This window comes from Lissotriton vulgaris, chromosome 9, assembly GCF_964263255.1.
Source record: "Lissotriton vulgaris chromosome 9, aLisVul1.2, whole genome shotgun sequence".
In the NCBI taxonomy this organism is placed as follows: domain Eukaryota; kingdom Metazoa; phylum Chordata; class Amphibia; order Caudata; family Salamandridae; genus Lissotriton; species Lissotriton vulgaris.
Window position 1 is genome coordinate 181,108,692 of NC_141697.1, and position 25,947 is coordinate 181,134,638.

Here is a 25,947-nt window from a genome sequence, read left to right on the forward strand (position 1 = left end):
AGGAGGTTTACGATCCGGGAGATGCTCAGCTGATTGAGGCAGTTCCAGAGGCTGTGTAACATTCACCATCTGGCTGCTACAATGCTGCACCTTTCCCACGCAGGTAAGTACTATGCGGAGTACTTTACAATGCTACACTTTCCCACGCAGGCATTTTTTTAAATGACAGGTATGGTAATACTATCTTAACTTACATTAAAGAAAAACCCTAGAAATTCACTGAAAAAAGGTTAAAGTGACCTTATATTTAGGTGAAAATGTTAAAATATAACATTTTAAACTCAGGAAACCACTGAAATTCATCAGTTGTAGTTAACTGAAGAAACTACACCTCGTGCCCTCACCATGCACTACGTATGACCGCACATCTTTCATCGCTCACCAAATGTTCTGAGATCACTGATAGCATTACTGGTGACATCAGAAATGACATCATTGATGACAACACTGTACATGGCAGGAATGCCAGTGGTAGTTTACTATAATTAGTGAATTTCAGTTCAAATTTTTTTTTTAATGATACTATTTAACGAACATTTTAACCTAACTATAACATCACTTAAACCTTTGATGTTTTCCGTGAATTTGGAAGGGTAATTTATAATGTAAATTAAGATATTATCACCATACCTAATTATAAGCTTTGTTTTTTCTGTGTATTCCTACATACTTAAAAAAAAATGATAAGTATAATTTTATGACCATACTAAGCTATACCAATGCCCTGCCAGGCACAACCCCTATGCCCAACTCCCAGTGGGTGGACAAACTCCTGCCACGTATGGCCTTCAGCTATGGCTTCTTCCTGCCACCCTGGGGAGGCCAAATCCCTGCCGCACACAGTCCATTTTTTGGGTAATTTTATGGATTGCGCGGGACTCTCCTGAGAGTCTTTTGGGAGCCAGTATTTCCACTAGTGAGACTCTCTCGGTGCAGTGGGAGCTGCAGGAGCTCTAGAGAGACTCCAGTGGGATTGTAGAGCCCTTAAAAAAAAATATTGACTGGGGACACACAAGGGCTAGGGATTTCGGTATATCCCTAACCTGTCCCCTTATATCTTAATTATTCTACATTTTCAGAACACAAGAGTCCTGTAACAGCAGGCGTAACATTTCTGTTTGTGTTGGTGCCAGCCAATCAGAGTGAGTGCTGTTAAGGGCCCTTCTTTGGTGGAATTCCGTTTAGCTTTTTTTTACTGTATAGCTGTTCAATTTTCCTATGTAAAATTGCATTCGGAAAATGTGTTTTAGGACCTCTTTCTTTCTTGGCCCCCATTTGATTTGATGGAGCACTCAAATTTTCCAGGAAGAACCCGGAGGTGGATGAGGCATTTTTCGGGAAGGATTAGTGACAATTTGGAAAACAGTGCCAAAGTTATTAGCAAATCAAAAAATCAATTTTCGATAGCAATGCAGACCTAACTATAACTAACTAGTGGGTAAGATATATATAAAAAAATATATTTTTTTTAAAGAAAAAAGGGTTTTAGGTTTAATGGGTGGGTTTTTAGGAATAAGTAGTGGTAAGGAGGAGCAAATAGCCGTTAGGTTTAAGAGGTGGGTAAGAAGCAGTAAAGTTTTTTAGGGTTCATGGATGAGTCGGGGTAAGGAGAATTTTGGTTTCAGGGATGGGTGGTTTCAGTAGAGGTAAATGGTGTAAAAAGTGTTTAGGGTTCAGGGGCGGGTAGAGAGTAGTAGGATGTTTTAGAGCGCGGGGGAGGGTAAAAGGAGGTCATTGTTTTTTAGATTTTAGGGGAGGGTAGAGATAATGGGAAGTAGGAATTTATTTAGTGTACAGAAGAGAGTGAAGTTGAGTGGGATACCCAACTGGCCAAGGCTAGCCTGACGTTAACACAAACAGTGGGATTATGAAAATGCACAGAACTGCCACTTTCAAGCCACGTTCAAGCCAGCTGCCCCTGTTATCGAGATCTATAAAGCACAGGCCAGGGGGGCTACTCTATATGGGGCTGAATTGTGGAGACACTGTAGACCCTCTAACCTCATGAAAGTAGAACATAATTTCATGAGGCATTTGGTGGGCCTCCCTTGTAGCACCCCCGTAGTCCCCCTCCGCATGGATCTGGGGCTGCAACCCATCGACAAAGAGATCGCCCTAAGGCCTATTACATCCTGTCGTAAGCTATGGGCAACACCAGAGCTGTCTTGTTACAGAGCCGGACTCAGGGAGGTCCTGCATAGCTAACCAACAAGAAAATCCAGTGGCTTAACCACATAAGGGTTCTCAGTACTAAGATAGGAAGGCAGGACCTCTGGAAAGCACCAGAAATAGTGTGCCCATTAATAACTAGGGTGGATCTTTTGCGGCTCTATAGGCACCATAATTTGATAATCCTTCAGGAAAGGTCCACTGGTGGCCGGTTGACACTGGAGTTTCTGCAGGTAAAGGCCGGATACAGAAAAGAAGAGTACTTGGATGTGATTTATCCTCCTGTGGCTAGGAAAATCTATATTCAATTTAGATTGGGGACTCTTCCACTTATGACGTTCACCAGTAAATGGGACAAAAAAACAGAAGGAAGAATGCCCAGCGTGCAAACACAAGATAGAGTCTGAAATGCACGTGTTTTTTCTCTGCCCTGCATATCTTGTACCACACAAACGATGGTTAGCTCCAATTTGCAGAAACCTAGAGTTTAGGCATTGTTTACAGGCCTTCAAGATATTAAAATACGACACCCATCCCCCTATCGTTTTTGCTGATTCGCGCTTCCTGAACGGTATGTGGCATAAGCGCAGGGGCTTCCTGAAGTGATTGCGCGGAGAGCCCTATGTGTGCCCCTTTTTTAAGAAATCTATGGAGGCTTACACAATGGGGACACTTTTACTACTTATTAATTCTATTTTCAAACTCTAATGAATTTTACAGTTGTTTTATTTGATTTTAGGAATGGTTACTCAATATTTTTATACCGCAACAAATGTATATATATGAATGTACTGTATTGTCTCACGTTATCTAATAATTTATTTGTCTTTCTGTTGTTTTATGATTGTATTACTGTACTTTTATGGCCCGAGTTGGCCGAAATAAAGTTTCCAACTGAAACAACTGAACTGAATGTAAAAGTAGGTAAGGCATTTATATGGTTGAGGGGCAGGAAGAGGTAAAGTGAAGTAAGGACATAGAAAAGGAGCAGTTTTGGAGAATGCTCCTCTAAAAATATTACAAATATGTATGTCCTGAATTTTGGAGTACCACATGGCAGTTGTGTTGCCCCTGAGGACCTGAATCAGCCTCCCTTCCATGGATGGTAGGAATGCCTTCAACACCAAGTGAATAACATGCAACTCCAACAGACTGATGTGGTATTGGGTCTCTACCAGAGATCAGAGTTCCCAGATGACTTCCCCAACCGAAAGCGATGCAACCACAACCACGGTCAGATCTCGGTGGGCTAGAGATAGGAGTCTACTGTCAGCCTAAACGTGAATCAGCAACCATCACTGCAGTTCTTTTACAGTTTCCTCAGTATCCTGGATGGTCTTTACAGTTTCCCCTGGTGCTGAGCCCAAAGAGACGGCAGATCGCACTTCAGTGCCTGCATGTGGCATCTAGCGCAGCTCCAGAGCAGGATGCAGCTGGACCAAGAAGTCTTAGAGGCACTCTCACTGAGACCCAGGGCTTAGGCTGACACTTTGGTTTCATAGCACGAATGCCATGGACTTGTTGAACCAGATGGGAGGCTCAAAACTGCACGATATCCATAAAGGCTCTGATAACCAGGAGCCTCCGGAAAGGAGTTAGGTGTGACTGCAGCAAATTGACCAACAACTTCAAATATATTAAGTTGTTAGCTGTCGCCTGGAAGTGGTCTACCAATGACTGTAGTGAGCCTGCCTTCAACAGTCACTTGGTGAGTTGGAAAAGACTGGTTACCCCAACCTGTGAACATTTGCTACTGCAACCACTGCCATCACTTTGATGAACACTGGTAAATGGTAAGGCTGAAGGGCTGCATGAAAACTGAAAATACTCCAGCATACCCTGAACTGCAGGTGACCCCTGTGGGGCTGATGGACGGGAATGTAAAAATAGGTGTCCTGCAGGTCCAGCACTACCATCCAGTCTCAAGGGAAAATAGAACTTGTGTCAGTGTGAGCATCCTGAACTTGTTTGTTTTCAGAAAGAAACTGAGAGGGCGAAGATCTAGAACAGGACAAACGCATTTGTCCTTATTTACCCAAAGGGATGGGTAGCATCAAATGGCATGTCCATCACTGACGCTTGAATGTCACCAGAGAAGCCGGCGGATCTCATCCATGCATGGCATCACACTGGTACCAACTGTCCTGCCTGAGCAGTCTGTTATATCCAGGCCAGAGCAGATGCAGTACTTCTCTGTGTCCCAACCTCCCTGAATCATCTGAGCAAGGTTGGTGTGGCATTCATCAGGGACTGTCAGCAACATCTCACTGATGATATCCTGACTGGCCAAACTACAGTTCTGGTCCTGCTGGATCTCACGGCCGCGTTCGATACCCTGTCTCCCGCCATTTTAACATCTCGGCTTAGGGAGGCAGGGGTTACTGGACCGGCCCTGAGTCTTTTGAACTCCTTTCTTCTTGAAAGGGAGCAGAGAGTAATGCTTGGGAACTACCTCTCCCCTGCCAAGTCTTTGCAATGTGGGGTGCCACAGGGGTCGGCATTGAGCCCGACCCTGTTTAACATCTATGTGGCCCCCCCTTGCTAGACTAGTAAGATCGCAGGGGATGGAGGTGGTGTCCTACGCCGACGACACCCAGATCATGGTGTCTCTGGCTCACTCCTCTGTCATGACATCCGCCTCCAGCTTTAGGGTATGCATGCAGTATGTGGCAGACTGGATGACTATCAATTCCCTTAAGCTTAACGGCGAAAAGACAGAGGTATTGGTCTTTGGGAAGGACCAGGATGTTTGGTCGAGCGAGTGGTGGCCTTCTTCTCTTGGCACCTGCCCCACTCCATCCCAATCAGCCAGAAATCTTGGTGTGATATTCGACACCTCACTCTCTCTGTCCCTTCAAGTTAACAGGACCGTGGCCACGTGCTGGGGCGTGATTAGGATACTTAACAGAATCCGTGGTTATCTCTCCCCCCAGGCGCGCAAACAGGTTGCAGTCGCTCTTGTTGGCTCCAGGTTAGACTATTGCAACTCTTTGTATATGGAGTCTAACAAGAGCCTCATACATCGGCTGCAAATTGTGCAGAATGCTGCTGCACGCTTTGTTTTGGCTCTTCCTAAGACATCATCTGCCACCAAGGCCAGGAAAGACCTTCATTGGCTTCCTGTGCAGCACAGAATTTCTTTTAAAATTCTCTGCTTGGCGTATAGAGCACTGGCGGAGGGATCTTCGAGTGCGATTAGTTCCTTACTCACTCGCTACGTTCCAACAAGAGGTCTTCGGTCCACTGGACTTTTCCAACTTGTCGTGCCCCGCTTTAGGCTGACTAGATAGGGAGCCAGGGCCTTTTCAGTTGTTGCCCCGCAGCTTTGGAACTCCATCCCAATTGAGATAAAAATGCTACCCTCAATTGACCTGTTTAAAAAGGAACTTAAAACTTGGTTCTTCATGAGGGCCTACCTATGATAGAATGCTACATGTGGTGACGAGCTGTTATTTTTGATGTAGGCGCCTTGACGCCCATTGGGCAAAGTTTGGGCACAATAAGAATCTCTTCATTCATTCATTCATTCATTCATATTCCATAAAGCATGCAAGCATCTTCCCAGGAGGAAGCAAGAATTTACAGAATGAAGGGCAAGACTGTTTGAGGAAAACGTCCTCTTCCAAATACCGCCATGTGTTTTTATTCCCTAACGGGATGTGGGGAGTAGAGAATAAATTAGGGGTTATCCTCCCTGTGAATGCCTAGACCACCAAACATTCAGGTGTAGGGAGTTGTGTAAGAAAAGTTGGGTCACCAGGGCAGGTCTTTGACTTCTGGTCACTTGCCTACTTACAAACTGAAAAAAGAAAGGTTTGTATCAAGCGCCTTTTAGAGTATCCATCAGGGCTCCATTGAAAGGAAGAAGCTGTTTCATGGTGACCTGCCTAGGTTTCAGGACATTTGTCTTCATTTCAGCGGACATGAGCTGCAGGCCTAACACTTCAACAGTCAATTGGACAACCACTGCAAAAGAGGCTGATCCATATGCAGAAAGAACGGGGGAGGGGGATTTCAACCCAGTGTCCGATGAGGTGGCTAACACATTTGCATCCTAAAGGTCCATATAAAAGTTGTCCTTGTCATAGATATGGGATGTTTCATCCCCCACATCTCCAATATCACCCTGACCGTGCCATGTTCAGTGTCTGAGCAATAAGGAATAGAAGTATTTTTGGATGTGTTCTGGGTTGTAGCAGTGTTCTGTCTGCACCTGGGGTTGTAGAGGGTGCGAATTCAGGGGAGATCGTGTTGAAATTGCCTCAGAGTCAGATAGAACTATAGGCTCCTCCTCCAGTGTAGTGCTGAAGGGACCGGTGCGGATAGTGGCACATATTGAACATTGGCCACAGAGTTGGGATGGACCTCATAGTAGAGTCAAGAGGTGCAGAGTGTTGAGGATGGATCTGCGGACGGTATTTTGACTGGAGACCTTCTTGAATCCTTGTAGCCTGAAAGCGTGCCAGAGGGAGCCAGAATGGTGATGAAGATGAGCAACATGACATCCTTGAAAGCCTCTACTTCTTGTGGCATCAAAGGTGGGCCTGGGAACTTGAGGTGCATCCGGATAAGCTATGGGATCGGTTCCTTAGTAGCAGACCTGGATGAAAGGCACTTTGACGTAGGTACGACTTAACTGGTCGAGAGGAGCCAGATGAGGAAATTAAAATTATTGTGTTTCTTTTTAGATTTTGAATTATTTGACGATTTAAGATTGTGAGGAGAGTCTTTTGTGGGAATAGCATAATGAATGGGGGCTCGGCTGAGCCAATTTTGATAGGGATTGACCATTACATGCATTTTAAAGGTGTTCGGCAACGTAGCTCTTGACTTTGCGGTTCCAGATTGCCTTGGGATTTCCTGAGTGTAGTCGCTGCAACACTTGGAGTTGTGCAAGGACTCAAGGCAGCAGAGACATACCTCTTAGGGGTCTATCGCAGATATCTGCTGGTGACTGACCCTACAAGGGTTAAACTCTGTAGTCTTCGGAGGAGACATGCTACCTTGCACACTGTTGAAGAAAATTCATCAAAAGAAGAAACACAATTTTGAGAGTGCGCTCAGCATCCATGTCTAAAGTTCAGAAATATATTAACTGACATCAGTGTGCAGGGGGGCAATTATATGTGGCTTCAGGATCACATGTGAGGTGAGACAGAGTTGACATGGAATTGCACAATGCCATCTAGCAACATGATGGGCGCTAGACTGAGAAAACTCTCCAGATCCATTCTGGTGCCTGGGGGTGTGCACAAAGTGAGTGATCTGTGGGTAGAAGTATCTATCCGAAACATACCTCAATCTACACAGTAATGATCTGAAACACAAGTACATTAAATAACAGAATAACTTGTGTATTCCAGCACTTTTAAACACAAATGACATTTAATCTTTTCATGAAGCACTACATCTCCACTTAAAAGGAACTTTCTATTGTAAAGAGGAAGATCATGAATTGCATCCAGAGTTCCTATAGCATGCTCATTGTTCCACAGATATCCAGCTAAAAGTGTGCTATATCAATACATACATAATAACATTCCAACACTGACATTATTAAACAGGCTTACCTTTTGGCATTGGCATATGCAGATAAACTGAGATCAATATCAATAATTAATGGTTTGTTTTTTTGAGGTTTTTTCTGAAGTTGTTTGTTTTTATTTTTCTTCTTCTTCCCTTTGGCATCATCTGCTTCTTCCTCTTTATCAAGCTTGATCTCCACATCCTCCTCCTCTTCCTCTGATAAAGTGTAAGGGTTTCTATAAAGAAAAAATATTAAAACTACAACTTCAGATATATGTATGTCTTTGTAACGCTTGCATTTGACAAAAGTGTAGGAATTTGAAAAGAACATCTGGATAACAACTGCTCCAAAGGAAAACTCAAGCAATGTGCTTGAAAGCGTGGATACTTTTACGTAAGGTAAAAAGTATGAATAAATTAATCAAATACGAATTTACTGTGCCTACATTGCGTGAAGGTGAAGCATGCACATTTAAATTTAATGAATGGGTACTGGGGCACATTAAGTTCCTAGAATGCAATGCCACACACGCATTGGTAAAGCTTCAGGTCTGGGTTTAATCTGCCAACTCATGGAAGCACATAGTTAGCACATTGAAGCTAAACGTCAGCCAAATAAGCGCAGGAGGCATGGTGCAAGAAAAGTGATGGTGGGGGCAAGGGTCATGGAGGTGAAACAATGGCGGGGGAGAGGACACTTGGGAGGAGGAATCACTATTGGAAGTGTGGAGGTGAAAGCGATGGTGGGGAGGATAGAAAGATAGGGAGTGAGGATGCCAAAGGATGGGGAAGAGATGAGGCTGAGAGAGGAGTTAAAAAGGGATGATGGTGTATAAGAGAGGAAAGGGGAGGCCAAAGCGATGTCAGTAAAGAAAAGGTTGAATAGGTCGACGGCAGGTGGAAGCAAGGCCATAGGAAAGAAGAACGGAGAACAGGGAAGCAGAAACAATTGAAAGGACGTGAATGCAATGGCTGGGGTGAGCAAGCCAGGGAGGAAGTAGAGCTGGACAAGTGCATAGAGAAAGAATTCATGGCAGGGAGGCAGAAGCAATGGCTGAAAGCAAGGATACAGAAGTGATGACAGGGAAGGAAAGGGTGCAGAGTAGGAAATACTGGTCATGTTGTGAGGCATAAGACACGGGGAAGGGGAAGAGGAATGAAGTGCAACATAGAGGGGAGGGCTTGGAGGGAGCTAGCTGCAGCGGACACAAGAGGGGGAAACAAAAATAAGCATTGAGGGGTCAACTGTTGTGGTTAAAATATACTCTCTTGCATGTAAATGCAAAAAACTCATTGAGTGTAAGAATACTCACTAAGCCAATGGCCAAAAGAGGCTAGTAAAAAAAAGGAAAAGTTTGAAAGCGGTGGACCTAAAGCTCATTCTAACTATATCAGAGACAATAAGATATTGGGCCGGTTTTAAGGTATAACATATAGCATAAGCCTGAGAAGAGAGGCTGAAGAAAGAGCACTTTTTATTTGTATTTTATTTATTTATAACGTTTTGTTTAGCGCAAACAAGACCCAAGAAGGTATCAGAGCGCTTCACAGTTGGGGTAGGTAGGATACAACAGTGGGACAAGAGCAATCGTTACAAATAGGTTCAAGCATGATTCAGAGCATTTAAAAAGATGAACGGACAGATCCAATGATAGAGAGCAATATGCAATGTACCCAGTGCCAGTAAGTTCATAGCCTGCCAACACTATTAATCACCGGATTACACATTTGTGAAAGACAATGATCAGGTAATGGGAGAAAAACCTTTTTTTTTTTAAACTTTTTTTTTGAATTTTTTGGCAACAATACAGCATCAGGGCGTGCATTCACATGTACACATCTTTAGTCCATAATCTGTAATGCATGCATAGAGCCTCGAGTCGGTTATATACTCGTTCGTTACAATAGCTGTGCATTATCTTTAGTTGGTCTCACATCGTATACAATAGTAGGTCACAAAGCGTCTCAAGCGGTGTGTAGCACCCATACATTTCTACAAAGGGGAATCCTCTACAATTTAGCAAACATGTAGGAAGCACCCTGTTGACCCATGCCCAGTCATAGATAACATCAAAGCAGTTAATTCAATGCAAGCCCGCATATTGACACTCCCTCATCTTCTGAAGTGAAAGATCACAAGTTCAAGTTTCAATCTTTATTTCGATCAATTAGACCATCAAATATATACAAATAGACACACTCATTTAAAACATTGGTTAAAAAAAAAACCTGACAATATGAAATAGTCCGTCAGCAATAATTAAAAAAAAAAAAAGAAGATGAATGAAATAAAATAAGCTGTAATAAAATTGTTATGGGCCCAACTCCACTTTCAAGATGCGGGTGCGGATAAACCACATGGCTGTGAGATATTTTGCCAGTGCAAAGACAGTTGGCGGTGAAACATCAGTTTTTAAAATTCTGTACATGGGGGAGAACTGTCTGCAACCAAAGTTTCTGATAAGGGGAACGAGCCAGTATTTTCTGATGACTTGGTAGGCCTCGCAAAATAGAACCACATGTAAGTCCCTTTCCACAGCAAGGGCGCATGCCGGGCATTGCTTTGTAGTTGGTGGCGTTGCCCAGGAGCTGGTGAAAGACCTAAGGGGCAATGTGCCATATCTCCACTGGAGAAATAGCTTCCTGGTCAACACGGGGGTCATCCCATCCAGAACCTTCTCCAGGCAGTAGGAGTCTTTGCTTTGGATAAATAGAGACGTCAGTGAACCCTCACGCTTGCTGTCTAGAGCAATAGTAAGTTTTAGGTCATAATAAGCCTTCAACAGAACTTTGCGCGGTATCCTGGCAGATGCGTTGGCCGGATCATTCCATAGTTCTGAGAACCCTAGACTCTCACACGATGATTTTAGGTATTTTAGCAAGGGAATCTGCATAGATTTTGGTTGGGTTAGAAGCTCCTTAAGCTCAGACCTGTACTGGATAAGTTCCTCGCTACTCCATATCTTTCGCCAAAATGTTAGAGGTTTAAGACCCAGTTCCTATATAATTGGTCTAAGTCCTAGGTCTAGCCTCAAGGGGAGCAGCGGCGTGCTTGATGGAAGTGCAACCAATTGTCTGATGAATTTGTTTTCGGTTGTCATCAAGTTTAGGGCAGAAGTGTGGCCCCAGAGTTCAGCCCCGTAGGTTACAGACCCCCGGGCCTGGGCTTTGTAGATCTGGATGACTGGGCCCAGTGGGCGATGTGTTGATTTAGTCATCATCCTTGATATGCCTCCCGCGATCTGCACCAATTTCAAGTTGGCCTTAGTCTGATGTGCCCCCCATGTCATGTTCTCATTTAAGGTTACACCTAGATATTCAAATGTGGAAACCCTCTCTAGTCGTGATGAGCAAAGCAATGGATTTGGACGCGTCCTCGGAGTGGGATTTAGGATCATAAATTTAGTTTTTTGCGCATTGATCTCTAGGCCCCTCTCCGTACAGAAAACCAAGAAAGAGTCAAGGATTCGCTGAATCCCCATTGGGGTTTTGGACAGCAGCAGGGTGTCGTCTGCAAACATGATTGCGGGCACCCTGCTGCCATCCAATTTGGGGGCATCGGTGAGTTCCATCCCATTCAGGTGAGCGATTACCCCGTTGACAAAGAGGCAGAACAGGGTTGGTGCAAGCACACAGCCCTGTCTCACCCCTCTGTCAACGGGGAATCTGTCAGTCAATTCGCCATTTCTTCCACACCTGACGCGTGCAAAGTTGTTCCGATGAAGTCTCTGTAGGATTACAAGAATATCAGATGGAACCCCCATCTCAGCAAGCACACTCCACAGTTTCATTCTGGGCACCAAATCGAAGGCGGCTCGCAAGTCTACGAAAACCGTGTACAAGCTGCCCCCCTCGAATAGCGCCGTCCTCCAATAGATGAGGTTTAGGCGGAAAATCTGATCTACTGTGGACACCCCCTTTCTAAATCCTGCCTGGTAAGGACTAAGAGTGTAAGTTTCTTCCAACCAGGCCTGAAGGCGATCCAGCACAATCCTACCAAAAAGCTTCTGGGACACGCCTATTAAGCTAATGGGCCTGTAGTTGGCTGGGAGCAGAGGCGAGCCCTTCTTAAATATAGGAACCACCTCTGCCCCCAGCCAAGTACTAGGAATCTCCATGCCCAACAGGACAGCATTGAATATTGTGACGAGATAGGGGGCCCAAATGTCAGGCTCCTGTTTGAACAGGTCACCTGGGAGACCATCCAATCCGGGGGCATTGCCAGATACCAGTCCCACAATTGCTGCCCGCACCTCCTTTAGTGTGAACAAGTCGCCCCTACAGTGGGTGGGCGTACTTGGGAGTGGGTTACAAGTATCCCCAGCATCCGAGGTGTAGAGCGACTGGAAGTGCGCCTGCCACACCCCCGCTGCAATGTTTGGTTCAATTGCTGAAGGTAAATTCCCAGAGCCCCCATTGACAATTCGCCAAAACTTGCGATAATCCCTAGTAGCTAGGGAACTAGAGAGTTCCTCCCACTGGCCCTCCTCCCATTCAATCTTGGCCTGGGCGACCAGTTTCTTATACGCCCGTCTACTAGCCGGTATCTCCCCTCTACCTTTGCCCTCCTTAATACATAAGAGGAGTTCTCCCTTTGCCTTGCGGCATGCAGCATTGTACCATGAGGACTTACAATGTGGTCCCCCCCTTTTGCATTGGGCTTTGGTAAAGAGGTCATCCGCCATGGTACTAATAAGATCCTCATGAGCCAGATATATTACTTTGCGGGTGTCCTCATTACATATTTCGTCAGTTAAGACGCCCACTTTTTCCAAGATTGGGATTATTCCAGCATAGAGCTTTGGCAGCTTCTCTCGGCTAGCAACAAGTTTTTCCCACCTAATTCTCCTATTATTTTCAAGGAGAAGCTCAGGCTTGGTCACCGCCATACTTTGATGACTGACTCCCATACCAGGGTGGACAAAATCTAGTTCAAGAGCATTGTGGTCGCTGTCGGCTCTTTCTGCCACCCTAAAGTCAATGATATGTGACCATTCGGAAAGTTGAACAAGGACGTAGTCCAGGCGGGTCTCCCTTCCCACTCTGTTGTAGGTGTGCCTGCTCGGTATATCAGATTTGATACGCCCGTTGCAGGCTCTAACTCCGTGGTTAAGGGTCAGGGCAGTGATCTGTAAGGCTAGAGGTGTCCAAGCTCTGGGAGGAGGTGCCACTACAGGGGGGGCCGCCCACCTACCATCCTCTTCCATGGAAAAACCATCCAAGAGGCCTACTAGGGGCTCAAAATGTGAATTCAAGTCCCCGCCAACCAAAAATGGGGTGCCCCTTGGAATTTCACTGAGGTAGGCCGATAATTCCTCAATGGTGGGTGATTCACGTGTAATGTTGACCGGCCTTGAATAAACATTTATCAAGGCAAGTCAGGCTGATTTGGGCCATACCAACAAAACCGCTAGTATGTCCTCAGATGCCAGAGGGAGACGTACTGCCTGACAGCCCAAATGGGTCGCCACCCACGTTGTGAGTCCACCAGAGGGACGGCCCCTTCCCGCCCACTTTGCTGGAATGGAAAATGCCAGGTAACCCCGTCGGGAGTATTCTTCCCTCGCCCAGGTCTCCTGGAACATACATATGTCCCCGGTATCCATAAAAGCGGTCCATTCCTGTAGATCTAGCTTGTTACCTAGGCCAGCCACATTCCATGAGATTAGCTTCAATAATGGTGGTTTTGAAGTCGGGACCAGATTAGGGGACATAACGTTGTTACTTGAATTGGCCACAGATGTAACCATGGGATACCGATCACCGCTAGGGGACCGAGTATCCCTAGGTACCATAATCTCTAAGTTTATAGGGGGGGAGTCTACATTAGTTCGACTTTTCTCAACAGACTGACCCAAATCTAACTTTGGGGCAGATGTGTGTCCAGTGAGAATCGAATCTGCCTCCGCACCCTCCCTGAGATACAAGCTATCCCCGGTGACATTCTGCCTGGACTGTCAATCTATCATATCCAAATAGCTGTACCTGTTAGACAGGAGGGGATGTGCATGATGCTGTAATCTGGGGTGGCGAGAATCAACTCTCTCTCTTCTCCTCCAACCGCCTCCCCCTCTATGACAGATTTCCCATCCCTCTTCTTCGGTGTTTGGAGGATAATACACCTGTGGGGGCGACTTGGATAGTAGATTTCTCCTCTCCCACCTACCTCAGGGGGACTCCCCCATCCCTCTTCCTCCAAGGTATATTGCAGCCGGGGGTAGAAAAAGGATAGAGGTAGGGGCTGAATGTTGGTTCCCTGATCCTCATATTGCCAGCCACAAATATGAGAAACGGTCATGGGGTCTCTGAAGCTGACCAGGACACAATCTCCTTTGATTGTTTTTCTAGTATTGCCCACCCATGTGGCCCTTCTTACCATAAGGACATCACTAGTTATACCCTGCGGTAAAGGTCTATATTTGGATAGCCAGTCCAACGCCTTGTTCTTAAGAGAGGCGGTGGATTCTATCAGCGTTGTTTTTCTGGCACCCCCGCTAAGATTACTGTGTACTGGCTGGCCTCTGGCGGCAAGTGCACTACTCTTGGTTAGAGCCTCATCTATCGGTGTAGGTGCTTTTTGGGGTAAGCTAGAGGCAGGAATGTTAGCCTTAGGCTGATTAGAGGTGGTTTTGAGAGGGTGGACATGTGGGTGGTTGGGAGTTGCTATGTTAGTACTAGACTGCATGATCTTATTTGAGGGGGCAATTGATTTATCCTGGGGTGCTAAAGGACCTATGCTTTTCCCCGTCTTACTGTTGGCCGGGGCACCGCTCTAAGTATTAGTCTTAATCCCTGTCCCTGGTCTACCACCCTTGTCCTCTATTTTGCTGTCAGTTTTAGGATTAGCGGATAATAGGGCTGTAAATTTCTCGATGTTCACTAGCCTGGCTTCCATTTTAATAAGATCACAAGCACTCAGTCCAGTATGTCGAATACATATTCTCTGTACCCTGTATTCATATGTTTGTTGAAGGAATATCTTATAGAAGATAGATATGGGCCCTCCTAGGAGCCGTCTCCTCCCATGCATCATCATTTTCATTCAATAAGTAACAGCGTAGTGGGGCCCAAATATCTTTTGGCTGTGAAGTGATTGGCAATAATTCCGAATAAGTATTTAACTGTTCTTGGCAATAAGTAAGGTCACGCAGCCAGTCCTCAAACTTTGGGGCCCTACCCCTGCCCCATCTGCAAGCAACTCTCCTTTTAGCTACCAAGAGGGCTAGTGCAATAAATTTGCGGTGTGTCGCCTGTATGGGCTCCACATATCCTAATAGAGCCAGAATAGGGGAGGGGTCTATCTCTGTATCAATCATTTTGGACAGTGCTTCAAATACCTGACTCCAATAGAGCTGAACTGCATCGCATGCCCACGCCAGATGCCAAAAATCAGCCCCTGGGCTTGACATCCGTCACAGTTATCCGTAGTGCGAAGTTGAAATCTACACATTCGGGCTGGAGTGTAATACAATCGGTGTACAAATTTGTAATGTATAATTCTGTATCTGCTGCTGGAAGAGATCTGCTCCGTTTGTTGGAGACAAAATTCCCATTGCTTGTCCGTGAGCGGCGTCTCCAGTTCTTGGTCCCATTTTAATTTAGCCGCTAGAGGTGGGGTGGTTATTTGTGAGTGCACTGACCTGTATATTGTCGATACGGGTTTGCTAGGGGTGCCATTTTGAAGTATGTGCTGCAAAGGAGTAAAAGGTTGAGGTTCATGAGGGAAATTGGGTGTAAGTGCTTTCAGTCCCTGACGTAGCCTAATGTACAAAAAGACATCTAGTGGTGACGTCTGTATGGCCTCATATAAATGCTCCATGATACGGAATGTTCCATTGTGATATAAGTCGCCCCATGTTGTAACACGGATCTTGTGGAGAAGCCTGCGAAATCCCACCTCCTGCAGTAGGGGCATACTTGGGTGGTAAGCAAGCGGTAGTAGTGGGACATAGATCATTGCAGTCTCCAATCTAGCCGCAAGGCGGGTCCATGCGGTTACTGTGCTCATCACCGTCGTGGGTGTCTTGTCCCTGCCTGGTAACACGGCGTAGAACGCGCCCTCTATGGGATCGGATTGGCAAGCCAGTGCTCAGCCGCCAGCTGGGGCATGTATCGAGGCTGATGCACCCAAAAGAAGGCATAGTGAGCCTGAGCAGCCAGGTAGTACAATTCAAAGTCTGGCATGCCAAACCCGCCCTGGTTATAGGGTCTAGTCAGGGTGTCCCATTTCAGTCAAGGTGTTTTCCCGCCCCATACCAATCTGATGAGCTCTGTTCGAAGCTGCTGAAAGAAGTATCTACCTGGGTAGAAAGGAATATTCAAAAACAAGTATAACAATTGGGGGAGGATCACCATCTTAATCAAAGACGCCCTTCCAGCTATGGATAAGGGCAGGGTAATCCATCTCGTAATATTATCAACAATGCGAGTCATCGTAGTGCCATAGTTAGCTCTGAGTAATTCATCATGGTCCTTCTCTATGTGGATACCCAAGTATTTGAAATCTCCCTCGCACCAAGCGATGGGGTAATCCAGCCCGAATTACGTCGTGGATGCCGTAAGTGGGAATATGCACGACTTACTCCAATTTATTTGAACTCCGGAGAGTCTACCAAATTGTATAAATTCTCTGAGAATAGGATTTAGGTTTTCGCTGGGATCGCGCACGTATAGCGTGATATCGTCCGCATACATGGATATTAGAATTTGTCTCTTAAAGCATCGCAACGCTCTGTCATTGTGATGTTGTCGCAGTTTCGCTGCAAGGGGCTCCGTAGCTATAGCAAACAGGAGCGGCGACAGGGGACACCCCTGCCTAGTGCCTCTGGTGACGGGGAATTCAGAGGAAAGTCTGCCATTAATGAGCACTTTGGCCACCGGGTTCTCGTATAGGAGCTTAATCCATGAAATAAATATTATCGGAAAACCCATTCTTTCGAGGATGCGGAACACATAGTCCCATTCTAGAGAATCAAAGGCCTTAGTGGCATCGAGGAAAACGGCAGCCATCGGTTGGTCTTCGTGTACCGAGTTTAGAACAGAGAAGAAAGTACGTAGATTATGCGACGTCGCTCTGCCAGGCACAAAACCCGATTGGTCGGGTAATATTAAGGTAGGGAGTAGGAGGCTGATACGCGTAGCAATCAGTTTGGCAAGTATTTTCACATCGCAATTTAGCAAGGATAAGGGTCGGTAAGAGTCACATTTATTCGCGGCTTCCCAGGTTTCAAAAGTGACGTAATAAGTGCTACACGCATAGAGGCCGGCAAGTGGCCCACTTCAAGGGCATCTTCATAGACCTCTCGTAGTACCGGAGCCATAAAATCTATGTACCTTTTATAAAATTATATTGGGATCCCATCTAATCCGGTAGCCTTACCTGACCTCATATGCATGATCGCCTCTCGTACCTCATCTAGCTCAAAAGGGGCACTCAAGAAGGCCCTTTGTGCATCACTAAGCCAACCAAGGGAAATATCAGCTAGATAGTCTTGTAAGTTGAGGTCCCCTGTCCTAGTGGACGTGTGTAGCGTGCTATAATGCGTCACAAAAGAGTTGAGTATTTGTGCGGTATCTTTAAACACTTCTCCCTCTGGGTTTTCAAGTTCCAGTATAATATTAGGCGCTCGTGTCAGCCTTATCGTTGCAGCCAATGCCTTCCCCGGTCTCTCGCCTTCGCCATAGCGGCGAGCGATCCAATATTTGCCCCTAAATTTCGATTCCCTAGCGGCTTCGTCAGTGTACTCAGAAATTTTCTCACGTATACTCGAGAGGGTGGCGGCATCAGGACAGGTAGCCAATGATGCCTCAAGGTGCTTAAGTTCAATCTCCAGTGTCGTCAATCGTGCCACGATTCTTTTCAAAACCCCGGACCCCTTAGCGATACAGAACCCCTTAAAGTTACCTTAAATGCGTCCCAAATAGTTTCTACGTCATTAACAGAATCTTTAATCCGCTTGAAGAATTCTAAACATTCCTCGCGGAGCTCTTCCTGAAATGCGGTGTCAAGTAACATCGTAGGTTGCAGCCGCCAGGCAGTGGCCGGGGGGCCCAAATCCGCCGAACGCAGAGTGATCTTTACAGGCGAGTGATCTGAGTATGACCTAGGGAGATGCTGTGATTTAACAAGTGAAGTATAAAGCTGTGGCGTCAGAAATATATTGTCAAGTCTCGCCCATGAACGCGCTTGTGCCGTGAAATGTGTACTCTCCTTTGTGTCAGCGTGCAAGTGTCTCCAGGTATCTATTAAATTATGATCCGCAAGTGCCGCACGAAGTGTCATTCTTGCCCTAGTGTAATGGTGAGGGGACGGGTGTGACCTATCCAGAGCAGGGTCTAGGGTAGTGTTGAAATCTCCCCCCCAGATGAGATGTTGCGGGTTTGTCCCTATAATTGTCGCCCATAAATCCGTGAAGAACTGAGGTTGCAGAGATCTGTGTGACTGGAGGATCACAAGTTCTACTCATTATTTTGGCTTGGTGAGGTAATGAAACAGGGGCAGATGGTGGTTTGATGAAACCAATATGTTCCAATCTATGGCAGCCAAATGGGATAATGATTTTGGTGAAGAACATTTTGCATGAACTGCTTATTGCAGGTTGCAATCTCATTATGACAGCTTGGTCGGTTCTACCCTAGGCGTATAATTATGGATACATTCTGTATCACTGATAACAGTTTCCAACACTGTTGATATACAGTATTATTCCTGCGATTTCAATATGCATACTGTACATGCACTGGTATAATAGCAAACAATACTGTAATAAGTGAAAAGGCACTGCCCCTACAATATTCTTGGCTCTAAATCACCAATAACCGCTGAATTGGAAAAGTTGGGAAACCACTGGAAATGACCCACTGGATTTGACAAAATCACTACAAAAAAACTAAAAATAGGAAGTCCTAAACACAGCCGTGGTGGGCACAAGTTACAATCAACGAGGGTGCACCAAGTTCAGCTCTAGACTATGCACCATTTTATGTGATACAGCCCCAGCTGGTCAAGTGGAAAGGTCTGCATCTATGGAATATCTCTGGTGGACATATTTAAGATGGGGGTAATGCTTGACACTGTACCCTAGAGCTTGGAAACACATATCAAAAGAGATAATGTATAAAGAGGTATTTGTGACTACTGTAGAAAATGCATACTGTGTGAATATAAAGCCTAGAAGGACCCTGATGCTTAACAAGTTTTTATAAATCGTAAGGGTAAGCATAGCTGGCATCCCCAGTGGTTCTAGGGGGGGGGCTTAATCTGATTCCAGACCCTAAGGTAGACTGCTTGCCTCCCATGAAACAAGTGAATCTCCCTAAAATGAGGGAGTGGTTGGCAATCTACAAAAGAGATCTGGGTTTCGTGGATATCTGGAAGGAGAAAGGGGACAAAAAACACCCCTTTACCTTCAAAAATAAAAGACTGGGCCTACAATCCAGAATTGATTTCTTCTTGACAGATAAAATATTAGTGGATAAAATACACAAGGTCGAGCACTTGCCAGCCCTGTTGTCAGACCACTCTGCCGTTCTACTAAAAACTCAGTTGAATTTGAATTTGAATTTTAACATATTTGTAAAGCGAGCTTATACCGGGACGGTTTCATGGCGCAGTTGGGTAAGGAACAATCAGTAGTGAGATGGATTGTGGACTGCACGATTTTTAATGATTCCCAAAACATTGAGAAACTTAAAATAGATTCGGTGGAGTACTTCGAGAATAATAAAGAGAGAGCATCTCTGCAAGTCACATGGGATGCATACAAGGCTGTTATTAGGTGTTGGGACCGTAGCAGCATACCAAAGTGATCGCAATGGTTCCCAGCCTGCCCCACATTATACAATACCGTCCCTGAGTGTCCACTGTGGTACCAGCCATGATAAGGGGCGTACCTTTCCGTATCAGTATCGCTGTGCCCCTAGCATACGTTGAGAAGGACGAGAATACCGTGTGAATCGCCCATCTATTGGCAAAGGTGTGGACAGCCTGCGCCTTGAAGTGAGTTTCCTGGATAAAGGCTATATGCACTGAATGGTGGTCCAAGTAAGATAGAATTTGGCGCCTTTTTCTAGGGTCTCCCAGTCCTCTCACATTCCATGACAGTACATTCAGATCAGTATAATGGGAGAAAAACCTTCCATAAATAACATACAAAAATGTGCAGTGTCCTGCTCACACTGTTAATCACATGAGTACAACTGTGTAATGGACAGTCATAGCATAGGAGAGGAGGGCGGTATTGAGGCAGCTGAACCAAGGACTTTAGGGCAGGAACTTCAACATTAGGATTTTTTTCACTTCTTTTTTGAAGGAAGCGGTGGGTGGGATTCTACGGACTTCTAGTGGAAGGGGGTTCCAAAACTTCGGGGTCATGCCCGTGAATGCTCTGTTACTCGTTCTCTTTTTATGGAAGACTTGAGGTTTCAGGAGCAGTGAGTTTGAACTTTGAGACGGACGGCCACCCCCTGATGATTCTAATTTGTGAGCCAGATATATGGGGGTCTTGAAGTGCAGTACTTTGTGAGTCAAGCAAGCGATCTTTAGTTGTATTCCAGCTTCGTAAGGTGGCCAGTTTAGGGATTTTAAGGCTGGGGTTATGTGATCATTTCTTTTTGTACCAGTAATCAATATGGCTGCGGCATTAATGGAAGCTGTTAGTGGAACCAAGCTTTGTCTTGGGAGACCGCAGAGCGTGAAACTTCCGTAGTCTAGCCTTGACAATACTAGAGCTTGAACCGCCCATTTGAAGTCTTCCTGTGGGAGGAATGGTTTAAGATTCCTCAGTAGCCTTATCTGGTGTTTCGCACTCTTGGTTGCATTGCTATTATGATTCTGCATTTTCTGGTGCCTGTCTAGGGTAATTCCTAGAGATTTCGCAGACTTGATAATGTGAAGGGAGCAGTAGAAGGCTGACAAATGATGCATCCAGAGGTCAATCTTGGGGGTGTGGTTAGGGGGAGCAATGAGAAAGAATTCTGTTTTGGAGGTGATGAGCATGAGGTAGTTTTTAGGGAGTCAGTTTTGGGTGTTCATCAAGATGGAGTTGAGTGAAATTAAGTCATCCGGGAAGGAGACTTTCAAATAAAGTTGGAAGTCATCTGCGTACATATGATGGAGAATGTTCTCTGAGTTCAGGGCATTAGATAAAGGTTCCAAGAATAAATTGAAGAGTATGGGTGAAAGGGCGGACCCTTGTGGAGCCCCCATCGAGACTGCAGACGGCTTAGATAGAGATTGATTCACTTTGATAGACCCATCGTGTGTTCTAGCATGGATAATAATTTGCTGTGGTTAACAGTGTCCAAGGCAGAAGATAGGTCAAGCAGAATTAGGAAGCAGGATTCATTTTAGTCAAGCAACTTTAAAATGTCATCCAAGATGTGAGTGAGTGCAGATTCTGTGCTGTGGCCTCTCCGAAAGCCTGATTGATGTTGATCCAACAGTTGGAATTTCTCAATGTGAACGCAGAGTTGAGATTGCACACTTTTCTAAACGTTTTGCCAGCGTGGGGACGCTGCAGATAGGACGGAAGTTATTCAGATCAGAACTGTCTGTATTTGTTTGTTTCAGAATGAGGGATACTTGCGCTGCTTTTAGGCAGCCGGGTATCATGCCTTACAGTTGTGAAGAGTTAACAATCTTTGCTCAAATGGGTAGGATAGCAGCCTCATTTCTTTGAATTAAGGAGGAGGTAGAGGGTCATTGAAGATGGCATTTTCACTGAGGGGTGTAAAGGTGTGCCAAGAGGCATTGTTCTTGGGTCTAGTGCTGGGGGGAGTATGGGGGAGGGGGAGGGGGGGGGCGACAGCTCCTGGTGGTTAGATGGAGCAGCGCATCTAGTATTTGGAAAAAGAGCCCTTTTTAATTCTAGATCGATATTGATGCTTGACTTTTTTGGACAAAGAAGGCGGCCAATTCTTCGCAAGGAGTGCCTTCACCAGGGTCAGTGTGGATGGGTGCTTTGATCGACTGTTGATTAGCAATTTCGAAAATCTTTTTGGGGTGATTTATGGCTCGATTAAGTTGAGATCTGAAGAAGTCGATTTTCTTGTTGTATGAGCTCCTGACAGCTCTAAGGAAGTTTAGGTGATCGGTCGATGGAATAGATCTCCAAGATCTTTTCTCTGACCTTAGGTTACGGCATTCCGAGTTTAGGGTGTCATTGAACCACGGTATGGAGATTATGGAGGAGGCATTTTTTTGGTGGAAATGGGCTATATCATCCATGATACCAGAGATAGTGACTTTATAGAAATCAGTGAGGACATGAACATCTTTCATTTCTGAATGAAGAGACAGGCCTTTGAACAGCAGATTCAGTGTTGATATTTCTAAAGTTCCTTTTCCATTGCTTTGTTTTCTTGGGTTGAACGCCCTTCGCAGACACCTCCATGTTAATAAAGAAGAAGATGCAATAGTGGACAGACCAGTCGCAAGGGACACTGTGTCAAACGCAGCGCTGAGATCCTTCTGGATCTCAGCGCTGCGTTTGACACAGAGTCCCACACCATTTTGCTTCAACGTCTGGTGGAGGCGGGGATTGTCGGCTCAGCCTTGAAGTGGTTCACTTCCTTCTTAAGCGAGAGGTCTTTTATGGTCAGTGTCTCCTCATTTGTCTCAGGCATCCACTCCATTAAACAAGGCGTGCCACAAGGTTCCTCCCTCAGTCCCCTTTTATTCAATCTCTATGTCCAACCGCTGGGTCGGTGACTAGAAACAGGGGACTGACCATGGTCCCCTATGCCGACGACACGAAGCTGGTGGTGGCACTCTCTAGCAACACCAAGAGGGACGCCCTGAAATATCAGGGCGATTTGGCGGTGGTCGCTGAATGGATGATTGCCAACTGCCTCCAGCTGAATGCCAGTAAATCAGAAGTGTTGTTGGTGGTAAAGGACCATGGTCTATGGAGTGAACAATGGTGGCCAAAAAGCCTGGGTAGCTTCCCCCTCCTAAGTTAGCCGTAGAAAACTTGGGGGTGTGGCTGGACTCATCGCTCAGCTATCAAGTCCAAACTAAAAAGGTTGCCGGGACCTGCTTTGGGCTCCTATGGGGACTTAGATCCCTATTGGGGTTCTTTGATCCCCCTACGCGCCAGACTATTGTTCAGACAGCCATAATGTCCAGACTGGATTATGCCTGCTCTCTGTATCTGGGGGCTAATAAGGTCGAGATTGCTCTGCTCCAATGGGTACAGAACGCAGCAGCCAGATTGCTGATTGGCCTGCATAGGTCTTGCTCGGTGTCAGCCACTATCCATCTGCTATACAGGCTACCCGTGGCTAGGAGAATTGAATTTAAGGCGCTTTGCATCATCACCTTTAAAGCCCAGAAACTCAACACCCCAAGGATCCTGGCTAACCTAGTCATCCCCTATGTCCCCACCCGCCAGCTTAGCTCACTGGGCCAGCACTTGGTGAGGGTCCCAAGGTTTCGAAGAGTGCGGGCAGGAGGACGTTCCTACCGAAGCAGGGCATCTCTTCTTTGGAATTCACTGCCCGGTCACATCCGAAGCCATACTAACTCTCTGGCTTTTAGGAAGGCCATAAAAACACATCCTTTTCCCACTGTGTAGTTTCTGACTTCTGTCTGTGCTTGTGGTTCTGCTAACAGCGCCGGGATGCCCCTTTGCTGGGGCAGCTGTTGCGCTATACAAATGGCACTAACATAACATAACAAGGGACCAGTGTGATGGTGTTACCTTTGAATATGAAGAGAACAAGATTTTCTCCCTTGTTGTGAGTTGGGCTATCACAAAACTGTGACAGCTCATGATCCAATAGAAAGAATTTAAGACAGTTCACTACGTGATCGTATAGTTTAGACCAGTGGAGGTTGAAGTCTCCCAGGACGATGAGGGACACTAGAGGGTCGTCGTTGGATGAGATGCTTTCCATTAAATGCTCAATGAAGAAAAGATTCTCACCAGGGGGGGTGGTAGAATGTCTGTAATTTACAAACATGGCGGTTTTTGCTGGTAATGTTGATGCAGAAATATTCGCTGGAGGATGGAGTGGTAGAATCAGATGGGGAAACAATATTTAAAAAAAGAATATTCATGTAAGGAAATCGTTAATTAGGGGGTTGTAATTCAAAACATCAAGTACAAAATATTGTACTGCAAAAATATCCTAACCAGAATATGGTCTACTAAAATTATGTGAATGTAAGTATACATTGGTTTTTTGCATCTACAAATGATGTTATCATGATGGCAATTTATAGCACGCCCAGCAACTCCAAGGAGTGTTCCGGGGTGAAGCAGTTGATCGGAAGATGAACAGAGACATAAGGCCTGCACAAAAGCCACATTTTAGGTGTCTTCTTCAACACTGTTTTAAGTGAACAAGGGAACCCGCTAGGTAAGCAAGGACCAGGGGTATTAGTTTATAAAGCAAAAGAGGTCCTTGACAATTTTCTGTAGGGACTTAGAATGATTATAGGCCACAATCTGCGCTATAATGATAAAGGTGTTTAGCGGGACCCTGTTTATTAATCAATATACAATATAAAATGGGATTTCATAGCACACAAATTTACAGTGGGACGCAATCCTGCATCCAGTGCACACAACAACAAAACATGACAAAACAATATTTACAGGGGTAAGGTATTTCTCAGGCAATTTTAGAAAACTAGTGAGACGCTAATGAGGTAGCAAAATCAATCTAGCTGTGCTCATGTAGTACAACACAATTGAGTCACACAATGGAGAACTAGTGTATAACTACATCAACTGTCGACGGCGTTTCGATCCTATTAAAAGTGAAGGATCATCATCAGGACTGACAATGTATTGCCTGAATTGTAAGCCTGTAAAGGAATAGGGAGACAAGGAACATAAAGGGACATTTGTTTAGAACCTATCCTCAACCTTCAGTTCTAACAGGATTTCCAGACCATGCTTATAGTGAATACCTGCCATACGTGATTGTGCAGGACGTGTGTTGTGACAAGCACTCCGCAGACAATCAAAGAATTAAAAACATCAAGGAATTAAAAAATCGTGGTGGTTGGTGAGGGTCACTAGTGTCTGACTAGTGAAGCAATTTTTTGTGGTAGAAGAGTGTTGTGACTCATAGTTAAGGTGGCATTGGCAACAAGTGGCTGTGCACGGGGAGAGGGGAGGCCGGAGGAATCGTGGGGTACCTGGACTTATGCACAGATGGCATGAAGTGGGTCACAGGCATCTGGTGTCAGGCGTTTCTCCCAAATGGTGGTTCTGTGGGGGTGAAGGGACAGAGTGAGAGCTCGACAACCATGTCATCCATGGGGTCGCACACTGCTCCACCCACCAGCGGGTTCGCCCCTGGGCATTATGGTCAATGCAGTTCGATTCAGCGTGTGTGCTTCTTGTAAAGTCCAGAGTGTGTTCACTGTTGTGCTGGCCATCCCTGGACACGTGTTTCTGGGTCGTTACCCGTCATCAGCAGGGAATAGGCGTACGTATGGGGTTGCTGTGTAGGCTGCCAAAAGTGTTCTCAGGTCTGGTACCTCTCCACGGCGCGCAGGTGTGTGATCCCGAGGTCGTCACCTCAACCGGCTCAAGGGAGCCTTAATAAACAGTCATCCATGGGGTCGCACACTGCTCCACCCACCAGCGGGTTCGCCCCTGGGCATTATGGTCAATGCAGTTCGATTCAGCGTGTGTGCTTCTTGTAAAGTCCTGAGTGTGTTCACGGTTGTGCCTGCCTTCCCTGAACACGTGTTTCTGGGTTGTTACCCTTCATCAGCAGGGAATAGGCATACGTATGGGGTTGCTGTGTAGGCTGCCAAAAGTGTTCTCGGGTCTGGTACCTCTCCACGGTGCGCAGGTGCGTGATCCCGAGGTCGTCACCTCAACCGGCTCAAGGGAGCCTTAATAAACGGTCATCCATGGGGTCGCACACTGCTCTACTCCCTTGAGTCGGTGTTTGTTACTGAACAGGTATAAGGTATGAGGGGGGATAAGGGACAGAGGTCGGCGCAGTGAGAATAATTAATTAAGGAGAAACGTCGATCTTATACTAGGCAGACATGGATTTACAGAAGGGTGAACCACTGGTTTACAAGAGTGAGGTCCAATCCTCATTACGATTAAGTCCACTCCTTATGCTATCCAGAAGTATCATCATTTTCAGTTCCTCTCTGTTGAGTAGGCGTGCCATGTCGCCTCCATGAGGTGGCAATTTCAATGATTTCAGGACAGTCCATTTCAAGTCATCCTCGGTGGGTCCTTTTTCCATAAAGTGGTCAACCAAGGGAGCGTTCGC

At 45.7% G+C, this 25,947-nt stretch overlaps 1 protein-coding gene across 1 annotated transcript in view; it reads right to left on the bottom strand.

Annotated features, from left to right (window-relative positions):
- The window catches only part of NEMF (nuclear export mediator factor), a 486,031-nt gene that overhangs the window by 269,971 nt on the left and 190,113 nt on the right, over nt 1–25,947 (bottom strand). Inside the window, exon 14 of the mRNA XM_086937289.1 lies at nt 7,740–7,931. Within this exon, the coding sequence (XP_086793415.1) occupies nt 7,740–7,931 (192 nt within the window). The remainder of the gene's footprint in view (nt 1–7,739; nt 7,932–25,947) is intronic.